Raw genomic sequence first — 13,018 nt, 5'->3', positions numbered from 1 at the left:
CAATAAATAAATAAAAAAAAGAAACACAAAAAACTTGGCTTCTGAATCCTGAAAAAAGGTATAAAACTGAAAACTAAGGTACTTTTTCAGTATTTTTATCCAGAGACTTGTCGGAGTGGTTGAGAAGCTGAACATGGCGGAAATTCAATCAATACATACGGCTGCATGGTTGGTAAATTCGCTGGAGATGATGTCCCATCTAAAAAAGTACATACCCTTCTGACCATGTGGGCCCCCGACCAGACGAGTGGCTGATAATGCTAAAATATCCTCCACAATTGGCCTAATCGAATGAAGGCCCCAAAATCAATAATTGCAATTTTGGCCCACCTAAATAAAACTTGAACCGGAACAGGGGGCATTCCTCGTGCCATCACGCAATAGCTTACTGCAGTCAAAAAACCCTTTGCTGGCAAAACAAATATCTCATTTCTCAGCCGCATTTACCCCTTTTCATGAGGGACGTCTCCCCTTTTTTATATCTCATGATCCCAACTTCACCACCACCCCCTACGCCTCTAACCCCCACCCCCCACTCTCTTCTTCCACCAGAAAGATAATATATATATAAACAAATTAATAAAAGAGAAAACCGCTCTCCACCACCCCACCAACTACCACCAACTATATATATACACGTACACAAAAACTCTCCTCCACCACCTTTCTACCCCATTTCAAACTCTCTTCAGGACTCACATATATATATATATATATATAGCATGTATGTTCTTTGAGTACAGTGAAATTTTAAGCAATCATTGTCTGATCATTCACCACTGGCCTACATTAATATCCTTTGTATTATAGGGTTTCTTTGTCATTCTTAACTTGGATTTGTACTTTTAAATTTCTCCAAGGATGGAAAGTCTTTTATGCAATGAAGTGTGGCTAATGAGTCCAAATGTTGCCCCTGATGTACAAGAAAACGATGGATGTAATAATGCTAAATGCAATGTCTCTACTTGTTGCTTTTCCACCAAACAAGATTGTGAAGAAGCTTTTGCCATTTTTCTAGACAAAGAGGCAAGTTACATGCCGGAACCTGGGTACTTGAAGCTTGTCAAGACCAACGATTTCATCCATGATGCTAGGTTTAAGGCTGTCAATTGGCTTATTAAGGTAATCAATTTTGTTCAGATATATATATAACTGCTATGTAGTTGATTTTTTTCTTTCTTGCAGAATAATTCTTAATTGATTTTTTCTTAATTTCGCGTAGTCGCAAAGGAGAATGAATCTCTCTCTCGGAACTGTTTTTATTGCTGTCAACTATCTGGATCGGTTCATTTCACTGACTGATCAATGCCAAGTAAGAAATTAATGCCTTTCATGTTTAACAAATTTTTATCATCTTTGTCGGTTAGGATGATTCACTCTTGCTATAAATTAATGATAACTGGGGAAGGATTCATTATTCATTCATGCGCATGTTGTAAAATCGAACTTGCAGGAATGGAGACATTGGTCGTTTGATCTGCTCTCTATCGCATGTCTATCGGTAGCCTCCAAGTTCAATGAAACAACCACTCCCCCGTTGCATGATTTCCAGGTGACGTACTGTTTCTATATTTCCAATTTTACTTCTCTTTTTTAGCCAAATGGTGGTGTCATATATATGCGTAAGAACAATGAGGTCTTATAATAAATATATATAAATGTGATGTAGTTAAGGAGCAATTTTTTCTCATTACAGGTGGAGGGTCTGGACCATTCATTTGCTCCAAGCCTGATTCAGCGAATGGAATTGACAGTCTTGAAGGGGTTAGGGTGGAGGATGGATTGTACAACACCATTTTCTTACATAGACTTCCTGATACAAGTTATTGATGATGCCTTAAACAAAACCCTCATTCAGGATGTCACTGAACGTGTTACTGAATTGCTTCTCGCTGCTCTTTTAGGTACAATAATAGTTCTTAAATGTAATTATCCGGATATGTAATGATATGACCAAAGTTTATTATTGATCATAAAAAACTGAAATTGCCTACATTCAAATGGTTCAGATCCTAAATTCCTAGAGTTCCAGCCATGCGTTATAGCCATGTCTGCAGTGAGACGTGCATTTGAAGATTTGTTTCCATCAACAGATAATGCGTCACTTGTAAATCTAGAAACTATCATCCGTCAAGATCAAAAGGTGAAACGATATTAGCTAGAAATTTCGTAAGAATTGTTCAAATTTTGTGTCAATATGATATCTGATTGATTGATCTATCTTACAATTGATATTCTGTAGGATGATTTGATCAAATGCGAAAGAATTTTAGGGAAACTGTTGGTGCAAGATCATGATATGTTATCTTATGGAAGTTCTTGGCGTGGCCCTTCAAGTCCAGTTACTGTCTTGAAGGCTGAGTGCTTCAATTTCTATGATTGTCCAATTGATCTGTCCCTCCTAAGGGGGGTTAGCATGGATTTGAGATCAAGAAGAAAGAGGAAAAGGGAAGAACTAGAATGTGGGATGTGAAGTAAATCAGTACTACTCATGAATAATGTCATGTTGATTGTGCTGTTCTTGTAAGGTGGGAATAAACTAGACTTGTTGCATAGGCTTATCCTCTCAAAGGTAGGTCTGGGGTGTATGTAAAGTCTTCAAATATAGATCATCAGTGATCTCGATCCATTTGTTGTTATTTCATGTGACACTTAAAATATTGATAATTTCCGGTCTCATGTAACACGACTTTGTGGAATCATCAATAGTAGATATATATGCAGCATCTGTATGACAAATTAAGTAACTTGCGTATGTAAATTGTGAGTGTGGGCACTGGGGGATATAAATAATATGAAGACCAATTCCAACTAATACATATGTGTATAGAAGAAAAGAAAAGGAGAGAACAAAAAGAAAAAGAAAAAAGAAAGAAACACAATGCGATTAGGTGGACAGGAGAACTTTAGATTATGAGTTTGTCAGTCAGTGCGTATGTAGTAGCACACTCTCAAATTACTTCCAACTGCAATGTTGCCATCAAACCAAAAAACAAAGAAAGAGAAAATTGAGTAAAATAATATAGGACGTGGAGCAGTGAGAGCGCCACGTCGAGCAGTTTAGTTTGCATTTCCTTCAAGAAATTAATTGCTGGCCACCATTGAAAATGCCAACTCCACAGGCATTTTTCATTTCTTTTCTTTTCCTTTCTTTTAGAGCTTCGGCCATCAGTTCACTAACCTGCCACAGCTTCTTAATTCTCCATCATGGCGGACGCGCCCGTTTCAAGATTCAAGCTGCACAGTTTCCTGCAGCATGAGTATGTGTTTTGTTTTTCTTTCTTTTTCTCTTTTGATGCTCCTTGTTCGATTGACGTTTTTTCCTGATTATATGCATGACTGTTTTAGTTTTTTTTTATTTTAATCAAAACTGTTTGAAAGAAATATTAACATTCACTAGAAACTTAAGGTGGGTTGGCCTGAAGAACAGCCATGAACAGCAGGACATACTTCGGGGAGTCGATAATCATAATCCGGGTGGACATCGGGAAATGGCTTGATCTTCCTCTTTGAAAATTCAAGCCATGAACAGCAGTAAGAAATGGAGGTTTTATTTTATTATTTTTTCCCCACGTTCGTCAGGTGTTAAAAACTGAAATCAAATGCACGTTCATTGTGTTAAATAGGAGCAGCACTGTCTATCTGACATATGTAGAAGGTCATGCGAAAATTTCTCTCCATGCTGAGTTTGAGAAATGCAGTACTCTGTGATGTAAATTGAAGAGTTGACAACATTAATCCATCAACCATAATCCATCTTCGACTTCAGAATCCTATTATCTTATTACAGAAAGGTAGTAGATTGCACCACAGATGCTAACTGGGAATGTATTTTTGCATTCTTCCTCAATGAACATTCACCAATTGCTTTCCAGTTTAGGCTGCAGTAAAGCTCAAAACCAAGGTCTTCTGCTCTCACACGTACCATCCAGAAAAAGAAATTTATCAGGGCTGAGATGATGCAAAATGTTACAATTGTGGGATTAGCTTATGTTACACAGACTCTAGCTTTGCTACTAGAGGCACTATACTAATTATAAAATTATGTATTACACTGGAAATTACACAACCCTGCATATTCGAGTATCTATGACAGGCACCTTAGGGGAAGACTCAGACAATTCTAGTGCTTCCCCCAGCGACATCCAACAGTTTCCCCAAGTAGTTTCGGCCCACTGTTTCAATCTTTCCCCTTCTGCTTTTCTGGACTGTTGTACACGAAGTGCTTCTGCATACCCACCTTGAAACATCCGAAAGCATCAATCCATAAATATAAGTATGCAACGTCAGTAATTGGCAGAACCACAAAATACCACATATGGATATGTACTACAACTAAGGTTTTAGATTGCTTGCAAAGACCATCATCTGCCTATCCCCCATGCTCCCACCCCCCACCCGCAAACAGACGACACATGCTTTGTTAAACCCAAGAGCCAAACACAGCAAGAGGCCAGTGCCCCCTGGGCCTACGGCTTAGAAGCATAGGTGGTCGTGTTTTACAATTATACTGCAGAAGTAAAATTACTCAGATGCCAAGGCATACCTCTCGCAAGTGCAATTATATCTTTCCTGTAAACATTTTCACTCGCACCTACACAATCAAAAGAAATGACCTCAATATAGTTAACTAAGCTTTCATATACCGGAAACCTGAAAAGATCAGATATAATTTTTTACCATCAATCTCCAAAGGTGGAGCTTTAAGCAGTTCAACTGCCTTTCTGAAAAGGCCCTGTACACAATATAAGAAAATATTGACAGAGCACGAAGTTCTATAATGAATATAACACAACTAAATATATGTCAAATCAGGTAGGATTTTGACACCTCAAATGACCAAACTGCCAGGGAAAATCAGTGAGGGGAAAAATGAAGAAGACCTGAAACCTTGTTCAGAACATTCAAGTGGACGTCCAAACAAAAACTACATTTTCCACAAGATGTTTTTTATAATTCTATATTAAATCAAAGCCCCAGCTAACTGAACAAGTCTTCAAGAAGTTTGAATGAGCATTTAACTCAAGATTCTACACAAAGTATCACTCCTATCAAATTGTGACCTATGTTCTAGTTACTCAGTGGAATGGCCATGAAAAAAGGTGGTGAATATAACTGAGATATTGACAATTTAAGTAAACCAGCACCTCTTGAATCAAAAGGGAACTTGAGCGCTCCGCCGTTGCTTTTAATCGATACATGAGGGCTATGCAGGTCAAAATGACACCAACCTTGGGATGATGTGAGCCTACATATATCAGTAAAGCCACCATAATGCCAATAACTTTCATACATGCCTATGCTCTCATTCAGGATTACCATGAAAATAGCATACCAAAGTGCTCTTCCATTTTCTTCAATGCTGCTGTCAGGATCTCCTCTGCATCACTAAAGTTCCTACAGAAGGGAAGCTTAAGTTAAGGCATGAGGATCAGGACCAGACAAGATACTGATCGCAAGTCATGATAATCTTGATTACCCCATATGAGCCTCAAGCTGTCCCAAAGCACAAGCAGCTGCAATTGCAACTTCCTCCGAAGTCATGTTACAAGCTCCAAGGTTGTTTGGGTCACCCAAATCTTTAATCTCAGACACTGCCTGAATTGCTTTCTGGTATAACTCCTTTGCAGTGGAAAACTTCCGCATGCCATGAAGGAATTCCGCGTAAGACAGGGCAGCATTGCCTGCATATCACAGCATTAATAAATCGAAAGACAATGCTGTACATGATGTCTCACATTAAGTAAAACCTTACCAATGAAAAATCGCTCTCCCTGAACTCCCTCAAAGATTGACTGTGCTGCAGAGAAGAAACAAATATCAAACACATGAAGAAAACCAAACATAACCTACAAAAGCGCTACTGCGCTAGTCTATCTATGATCCATACCTGTGTCAAGGTTACCACATATGAGCTCAATCAGACCTTTTACTGCTTTAACGCGGGCCTCCAGAACTTCAAAGCCACCCCCATTACCTAATTCCATTCTGATTGTTCCTAGTAGTTGCAATGCGAAATCTGCAACCGCTGATGCAGCATCCTCCTAATAAAGTCAATCAACATCAGGATTCCACTTACAAAGATTTATTACAGAAAAATCAATCATTTTTTTTTAAAAGAGTAGTACCTAAAGCTAAAGTAATATTTGTGAGGTGTTCAAGTTTACAACAGCTTACTTGATAATGTTCTAGGTAAATTCCCACTAAAGCTTCCGAAGCAGCAACTGTAGAAGCCAGCACAAAACCCATTACTTAAAACACAAAATCACTACAAAAAACACTACTCTCACTGACATGGTAATTGCCCTCGATTCTGTGGGGGCAAACAAGTATAGTAATTTTATTACCTTTAATAGCAATGGAAGACACACTTAAATCTTGAATTTTCCGAAGTCTCTCAATAGCTGCCTCATGGGACCCTCTAAAAGAATATTAAAAATGAAGATTGCATTCAAAGAATTAAGACGTACATCTCCATGATCAAAAAAGGTAAATTAAGAAACAAAATCAATTCAACAAACATAAAGAAACAGTGATGGAGTGACTCCAGCAGAAGAACCTTTCAAACAACAAGGTAGAACGAGCAAGTTCAACCAAACCCTTAGAATTATCATCAGGCTGAGTAGACTCGCACTGTTCCAATACCAACAGTCCTCTCGCATATGATTCTTCTGAAATGGCGCATTTACACAGAACATTCGTTACTAAAACCATCAAAGCATAATTTTAATCGTTAAACTAAAAGGAAAAATGAGAGGTGAAGGAGCCCAGACAAGAACTCAAACACTTCAAGAAAATGAAGACTTTGTAGATAAACAACTTATGCGGTGCGGGACCTGTTCTTTGGCCACGGGCAAGAGAGGTAGCGTATTTTATCATTTCAAGAGCAACTGGGTTGGGGGTGAAAGTGCTGCTGTCTGCAGAAAATTGTCTGATTGGCTCTGGTAGTGGCCAAAGTGGTGGTTTAACAAGTGAAAACGAGGGGCCGATTGTATTTTTCAAGTCCCTCGAAAGTTTAGCTGCGAGCCTCATCATATTGCTTGATCTTTCCCCTCTCTCTTCTGCGTTGATATCAAGATTCAAGAGAGCAAAAACGCGAATTGCTGGCAGAGGGAATCGAAATTTGCCCCCTTTTTCCTGATCGTTCTTTTTCGAATTTCATTTCTTAAGACACTTGTCCTTACTGATTCAAAAAAATCAAATGGGCCATAAAGGTTCACAAAATTTGGGCCAAACTCGGCCTCGTTCCAGCCCTAGATTAGTCCTAATGCCATGTCTTAAGCCCAATATATGGTAATCTGGGCCAGTATTATTTTGCTTTTTGAGAGGTGCGCCAGTACTTTGTACCTCCTTATTTTCATGTAATTATCTCAATATTCACTTTAACATATTCTAAAATCGAAATTAAACCACTAGGGCAAGAAATTTCAAATCCAGATCCTTCTAAGATCTTAATTTGGTGGTTCCTAATTATAGATTTAAATATACCAGTTACTTGTAAAAGAACAAAAATTTCAACAAAAAGAAAAAAAAATTCTAATGTTGGGTATCTTATGAAGGCGTATCAAAAACTACCCCAATATATTTATAATTTTTAAATAAATTACAAATTCGTTTATTTAGTTTCGAATCTTCACAACACGAGTCTGGTACATTCAGAATCCTAATATGTATGGACTCAATATACTCATCTGATCACTTTGGCATACATAATTCATGTAAAATCATACAATTGGGATAACCTATATATACTCGCCCTCCATGCAACAGGTACAACTCAACCTACCTTACCATTTTTTACTACCTTTACTTACCTTTTTAGACTTACCTGTTTTAAGTATCAGATGACGTTCTATGTTGTAGACATTGCGGCAGAGAGATTCAAGGCGCGCGGGACTTGCTCCTAGTGATTAGCAATCACTTATCTACACTCAAAAGTACCTTGACCCAAGAAATGGGCACAACAGATTCAATAAACCATCTCTATTTTGTCTGAACTCAACTTGTTAACAGCCCTATATTAATCAAATAATGCCAGACAATAACATGATCTTCAATACTTAGGCTGATATGGCATCTTGATCCTGAATATTGCTTTAGTATTTTGACAGAGACGAGACTAGTGAACTAAATTTAGGACTGGTTTAAACCAGAAGAAAACAAAGGGAGAAACCTTGGCTTTGTTGGAGTAATTCAATCAGTGAACCATGGCAATTAGTGGATATCTCCAAGAATGAATATCCAGTACAGAGAAAGAGATGAAATACTTTCCTCAGTTAGAGGCATGTATACAGGTCTCTTGTGCGAGTGAAAGAAAAGGCAAGAAAAGATCGAAAAAGAAGAAGATAAACGTATCTAAAACGGTGCTGATCATGAGCCGCGCTAAGTACTCTGAATAGCCTGCAGAGAAGGTTTTTACTATAGATTAGGATTCGTAGTATATATATGTTCCACGCCATGCAGCAGAAGCGCAATATATTTCTACCTGTTTGCTTATCATTCTCTTTACTATATATTGATGCTTGAAATTAAAACATGCCTATTTTCCCTATGTAGTTTCCGTCATGACCTGCATGCTCCTCTCTCTCTCCAGCACAAGTACATAATTTTTTTTTTCTTTTTTTTTTTCTGCTCAATCTTGATTCCCATTGTACCGTACATTCGTAGATCAAAATCTTGACGTTTCCAGAACATATTTCATGCAGATGGCAAAGAACATCAACTAATGATAGCAAACAATTGTAATAAGAGCATCTTGCTAGGAATCCTAGGTGGTGCGGGTCAGCAGACTCCTAAAGATGGAGGATTCCTCCTAAACAGCGGCCAAGAAGTTGTTGTTGATGTGCCTGAGAATTGGTCCTGCAGGATGTGGCGCAGGCAGAAGTGCGATTTCAATGCAGATGGGAAGGCTCGTGTGCCACCGGAGACTGTCCCGGCCTATTTCACTGCCATGGATTGAGTGGTAAGCCACCAGCCACAGTGGTGGAGATGACGTTAGGCACATCAACTTCGCCACTGCACTTTTATGATGTAAGTTTGGTTGATGGCTTCAATTTGCCCGTCTCGATGAAACCTGTTGGTGGGGGAGTTGGCTGTGGCATACCATGGTGTGAGGTTGATTTGAACATGTGTTGCCCATCAGCGCTGGAGGTAAGGGTAAAAGGAAAGGTGGTCGGTTGCAAGAGCGCCTGTTTGGCAATGCAGTCAGCAAAATATCGCTGCACTGGAAAGTACTCGAATCCGAAAGCTTGCAAGCCTGCAATCTTTGCTCATAAGGCGATTTGTCCAAAGGCTTATAGCTACGCCTTTGATGATTCTTCCAGCCTTCACAAGTGCAGAGCTCGCCCTCCACAATGAGAAAGATCTTTAATCATCCCTTGTTCAGAGTTTGGTAAGAGAGAGAGAGAGAGAGAGAGAGCAATATGAGTGCAGCTTCAACAGCCATCCAGAATGTTATGGAGAGAGAGAGAGAGAGAGAGCGCAATATGAGTGCAGCTTCAACAGCCATCCAGAATGTTATGGAGTTTTTGTGTCTGGGAACGAGGAAATATGATTGAAACAGTCATGTAACTAGCATCGTACCAGTTTGTTGTAGCATAAGTTGCGTAATAAGAGCTTGTGGACGGTAAACCTGTCGACCTAAAAAAAAGTATTTGGAATAACTTTTATTTTTGTGGTCTGAATAAATTGTAAAAGAAAGTTGTAAAGTAAGGAGTAATAAAAAGTGCAGTGTCCAAAAACAAATATTAAGAGTGAAACATTTTTTAAGTTAAAGTGTTTGAAAAAACAGTTTAATATTTACAATTTTACTAATAAGTACAATTTTACTAATAAGTTACAAAAATTGACGAGAAGCTGTCACTTTTAGTTTGAATTTTAAATAATTTAAAAACAAAAACACTCTTTTCAAAAATAAGTTAATAAGCGTTTGCAAACACCCCTTGTCTACTATGCTTTGCATATCAGCCTGTTTCTTGCTTGTCACTTCAAGAAACCATCCAAAAGTAAATATAAGGTGAAGAATCCGACGGGGATCTGTGATGCTCCACTCTCAGGTCAATTTTTGGTAAGTAACCTCGACATAGACCAATGCTTTTTGCACCTAATACGGACCATGTGATTAAACATGGTAGGATCCAACATAACATGAATTTGCTCAAAACACGAGTTATTCATATATAGACATGATAACCGCATAGGAAACACAGCATATATTTTGCATGTGGGAAAGAAGAATCGAATAAGCTATTGTTGACCTATGAAATCTTGATAATAGTACAGACCACAGCAACGATTTTTAACAGAAACAAGAACACCATGATAATAGGGTATGATGCTGCTCCAATCCTACAACAGCATTAGGATGCATCACCAGCAGGGGCTGCTGGACCTATTAATAATTGTTTTTCCTTCTTTTCATTACCTGGTTTAGTGTTGGGATTTCTATTTGCACCCCAAGCTCTCAGAGGTGGCTCAAAATGCTGGCTCGCAACATCTGGTGGAGGTGCATCTTCTCCGGGGAGAACAAGAAGCCCATTCTCACGAAGTGCAGATGGTTCATTGTAGCAGACGTTCCAAAGGGAGTCCACAAGTTGCCTTTCCTCTCTGGCAGCCCCCAGATCTTCAGCAGACATCTCACTTATCCCTTTAATCCTTTCTTGTAGAATCTGCTTCATCTTATCATCTTCTTCAATTGTACTACTATCAGCCTTGCCTGACTTGTCTCGAGCTAGCTCAAGAAGGCCCCTAAGTGCAGCTTCACGTACATCAGCATCCTCGCTTGACGCAAGGTGCATGAAAATGCGAGGAAATCCAAGCTCAGTTACAACACCACAGTCTGCCTGATTCTCATGAAGTAAATAATGGATCAAGTTAAGGGCTTTCCTGCAAATTAACACAATTTGCATCATTTAATAGGATATAAGATTAGCTAGCTTGGAATGGTCACAGCAAGAAGCCTCTTTAGTTTCAATTTGAGGTTTGGCTAAGTTTCTACATCTCTTTAATGCAAGAAATTGGAGCAGAAAAGCTATAAAAATTATTTATTTCCCATCAAAAGCCGGAGAATGCTTTGGAAAACATGTTATAGAAATCATAGGTTGTTAGGGATCATATTTATATTTTTAAAAAACTCAAATAGTTACCTCTGAAATCTCGCACTCTCAGAACTCAACGCGTCTCTTAAAGCAGCATAACCATTTGCCAAGCGAAATGCAGCAACTGCAGGCTTATTATGCCTGATGAGGGCTGAGAATAAACAAACCCAAATAAAACATCAGAACACCAGCTGTTTCTTCATCACTTGAGTGGACAATGCATTGCCTAGAGGAGACTTACATGAGATTGCACCAAGTGCTTTCGTACGAACAATAACATCAGGATCTGATGTAAAATTTGACAAAAGGGGTTCTAGACCATTAGCTTCCATGACCAACTGTTGACTTTTGGGATTGTTCTGGACAATTGTGCTAACAACCTCCGCAGCTTTTGCCCTGATGTTAGCATGGGGATTCTTCAGGTAGCCAAGGAGAGGAACCAGGCCACCAATAGAATGAAGATCTGGGTACAAAACAAAACTACACTGTTATAAGTATGGCACGGATCATAACCACTAGCCAATATGGAACCATTACTAAATATGGTACGAGATCAACGTAAGGGAAACAATGATTATCCAAGCATAAGTACTTCTTTGAGAAAGATAATTAACATTGCATTCTTTAAGGAAGGAAATCATTCACATAGTTTGTCATTATTCTTCCAATTACGCGCATCAAATAATCTATAAAAAGAAAGTAGAACTAAGAACTAACCATTGGCCATATCAATAGACTCCACATGTTCTTGTAGCTCATCCAACATATCTGCAAGCAGAAAAAGGATAAACTAAGAATGCAACCTTCATGTAGAAACAAAAATTCAAGTTTCCCAGAGCATGGCTGACACTAAAATGCTCATACATGAATACCTTCAATATCTTGCGGAGTTACCCCCTGAGACTCCAAAACCTGCTCTGGGGTCTGCATAACAAGCGTTATCTCTTTCATTCGTTTAATAACATCAACTGTCTGCGCTTGCATTGCCTCCATGAACCATCTTCTATCCTCCTCACTATACCAAAAGAATAAGCAAAATCCATGATTTCTTCTCTCTTGAAATAATTAAGTATTTCACAAGCCCAAAAACAGCAAAAGGGCATAGCTTCGATTGACACCACATCAATCTCATTTTAATGTCACAGTTTAAGAACCAATCACGATTCCACAAATCGATATTTTTACACCAACCCATCAAAAAACATTCAAAACAAAGACATAAACTTTTACACAACATTACGAAAACAATCCTTCAACATATTTACCAAAAAATCGACAAACATATATACATATATATATATATATATATGAATTAAATACGTACTGTACCTTAAATTACGAGAAGAATTAGTACCATCTGAGTGGGAGAGACTCCACTTAAGCAAGCCATCCCAATTTGGACCCTCCCTTGCCATTTTTCACAAATCAAGAGACTGCAAAGTTTACCGTCTAAATATAGATATGAAATAAAGCGCGAGAATTATCTTTCCAATAGCTAGAAACTATAAAAGAAGAAACTAGCAGAGATACAGCATATTTATACGTCCGGGTGAGGTGAGGAGGGGTTTCTGGAATTCACTCGAGGAATCGAGAACACATTGAACACAACCACAATCTTCTCTTCTCAAAGTAGTACCGCGTAAAAGTTTTACAAGACCAGCAGCCAAGTCAGGAACCAAAAGCGGAGTGGGCTCGCCAGTCTATTTCCATGGGCTTTGCGAGATACACAGCAGGCCTTTTCCATGAATTTATTGGGCCATATATCACAGATGGGCTTCCATGGGCTTTATCAAATTAATAAGCTCTTCCAACTAATACACCCATATAATTTATTCTTGATTTTCAATCTGTCTTGATAAAGCATTTGAATAATTTTCATGTGCCTTAGGATATTCATGAATCTGAAAAGTTGAAATTCGTAC

The 13,018-nt window shown here is 38.5% G+C and overlaps 3 protein-coding genes and 1 pseudogene across 3 annotated transcripts; 2 read left to right on the top strand and 2 right to left on the bottom strand.

The window, feature by feature from the left end:
• LOC105174717 (putative cyclin-D7-1) lies at positions 753 to 2,699 on the top strand. The gene is made up of 6 exons (XM_011096904.2): positions 753 to 1,122; positions 1,223 to 1,312; positions 1,454 to 1,552; positions 1,697 to 1,904; positions 2,010 to 2,143; positions 2,243 to 2,699. Exons 1-6 carry the CDS (start codon positions 862 to 864, stop codon positions 2,471 to 2,473), a joined length of 1,023 nt encoding a protein of 340 aa, XP_011095206.2. The 5' UTR covers positions 753 to 861; the 3' UTR covers positions 2,474 to 2,699.
• On the bottom strand, positions 3,536 to 7,032 carry LOC105174716. The gene is made up of 12 exons (XM_011096903.2): positions 6,837 to 7,032; positions 6,560 to 6,671; positions 6,348 to 6,421; positions 6,178 to 6,224; positions 5,891 to 6,044; positions 5,756 to 5,800; positions 5,480 to 5,684; positions 5,336 to 5,397; positions 5,148 to 5,248; positions 4,681 to 4,735; positions 4,547 to 4,594; positions 3,536 to 4,240 (listed from the first exon to the last, which is right to left on the bottom strand). The coding sequence occupies exons 1-12, from the start codon at positions 7,030 to 7,032 to the stop codon at positions 4,062 to 4,064; spliced, it is 1,278 nt and encodes a 425-aa protein (XP_011095205.1). The 3' UTR covers positions 3,536 to 4,061.
• Positions 8,228 to 9,722, top strand: LOC105174715 (annotated as a pseudogene).
• Positions 10,134 to 12,721, bottom strand: LOC105174471. Its single transcript, XM_011096591.2, has 6 exons — positions 12,426 to 12,721; positions 11,969 to 12,111; positions 11,814 to 11,864; positions 11,338 to 11,559; positions 11,145 to 11,247; positions 10,134 to 10,884 (listed from the first exon to the last, which is right to left on the bottom strand). The coding sequence occupies exons 1-6, from the start codon at positions 12,509 to 12,511 to the stop codon at positions 10,359 to 10,361; spliced, it is 1,131 nt and encodes a 376-aa protein (XP_011094893.1). The 5' UTR covers positions 12,512 to 12,721; the 3' UTR covers positions 10,134 to 10,358.

This window comes from Sesamum indicum, linkage group LG11, assembly GCF_000512975.1.
Source record: "Sesamum indicum cultivar Zhongzhi No. 13 linkage group LG11, S_indicum_v1.0, whole genome shotgun sequence".
NCBI classification, from domain to species: domain Eukaryota; kingdom Viridiplantae; phylum Streptophyta; class Magnoliopsida; order Lamiales; family Pedaliaceae; genus Sesamum; species Sesamum indicum.
This window is presented reverse-complemented; position numbering and strand designations above follow the sequence as displayed.

What these genes read in the sequence shown, in the direction of transcription:
- LOC105174717 (XM_011096904.2), top strand. Translation starts at nt 862, where the DNA reads ATGGAAAGTCTTTTATGCAATGAAGTGTGGCTAATGAGTCCAAATGTT. An exon ending in CTGTCAATTGGCTTATTAAG is followed by an intron (nt 1,123 to 1,222) that starts GTAATCAATTTT and finishes AATTTCGCGTAG; the next exon opens with TCGCAAAGGAGAATGAATCT. An exon ending in CACTGACTGATCAATGCCAA is followed by an intron (nt 1,313 to 1,453) that starts GTAAGAAATTAA and finishes TCGAACTTGCAG; the next exon opens with GAATGGAGACATTGGTCGTT.
- LOC105174716 (XM_011096903.2), bottom strand. Translation starts at nt 7,032, where the DNA reads ATGAGGCTCGCAGCTAAACTTTCGAGGGACTTGAAAAATACAATCGGC. An exon ending in TTTACCTAGAACATTATCAA is followed by an intron (nt 6,045 to 6,177) that starts GTAAGCTGTTGT and finishes TGACTTTATTAG; the next exon opens with GAGGATGCTGCATCAGCGGT. An exon ending in CAGCTTGAGGCTCATATGGG is followed by an intron (nt 5,398 to 5,479) that starts GTAATCAAGATT and finishes TCCCTTCTGTAG; the next exon opens with GAACTTTAGTGATGCAGAGG.
- LOC105174471 (XM_011096591.2), bottom strand. Translation starts at nt 12,511, where the DNA reads ATGGCAAGGGAGGGTCCAAATTGGGATGGCTTGCTTAAGTGGAGTCTC. An exon ending in AACTCCGCAAGATATTGAAG is followed by an intron (nt 11,865 to 11,968) that starts GTATTCATGTAT and finishes TTCTGCTTGCAG; the next exon opens with ATATGTTGGATGAGCTACAA. An exon ending in GTCTATTGATATGGCCAATG is followed by an intron (nt 11,560 to 11,813) that starts GTTAGTTCTTAG and finishes TTTTGTACCCAG; the next exon opens with ATCTTCATTCTATTGGTGGC.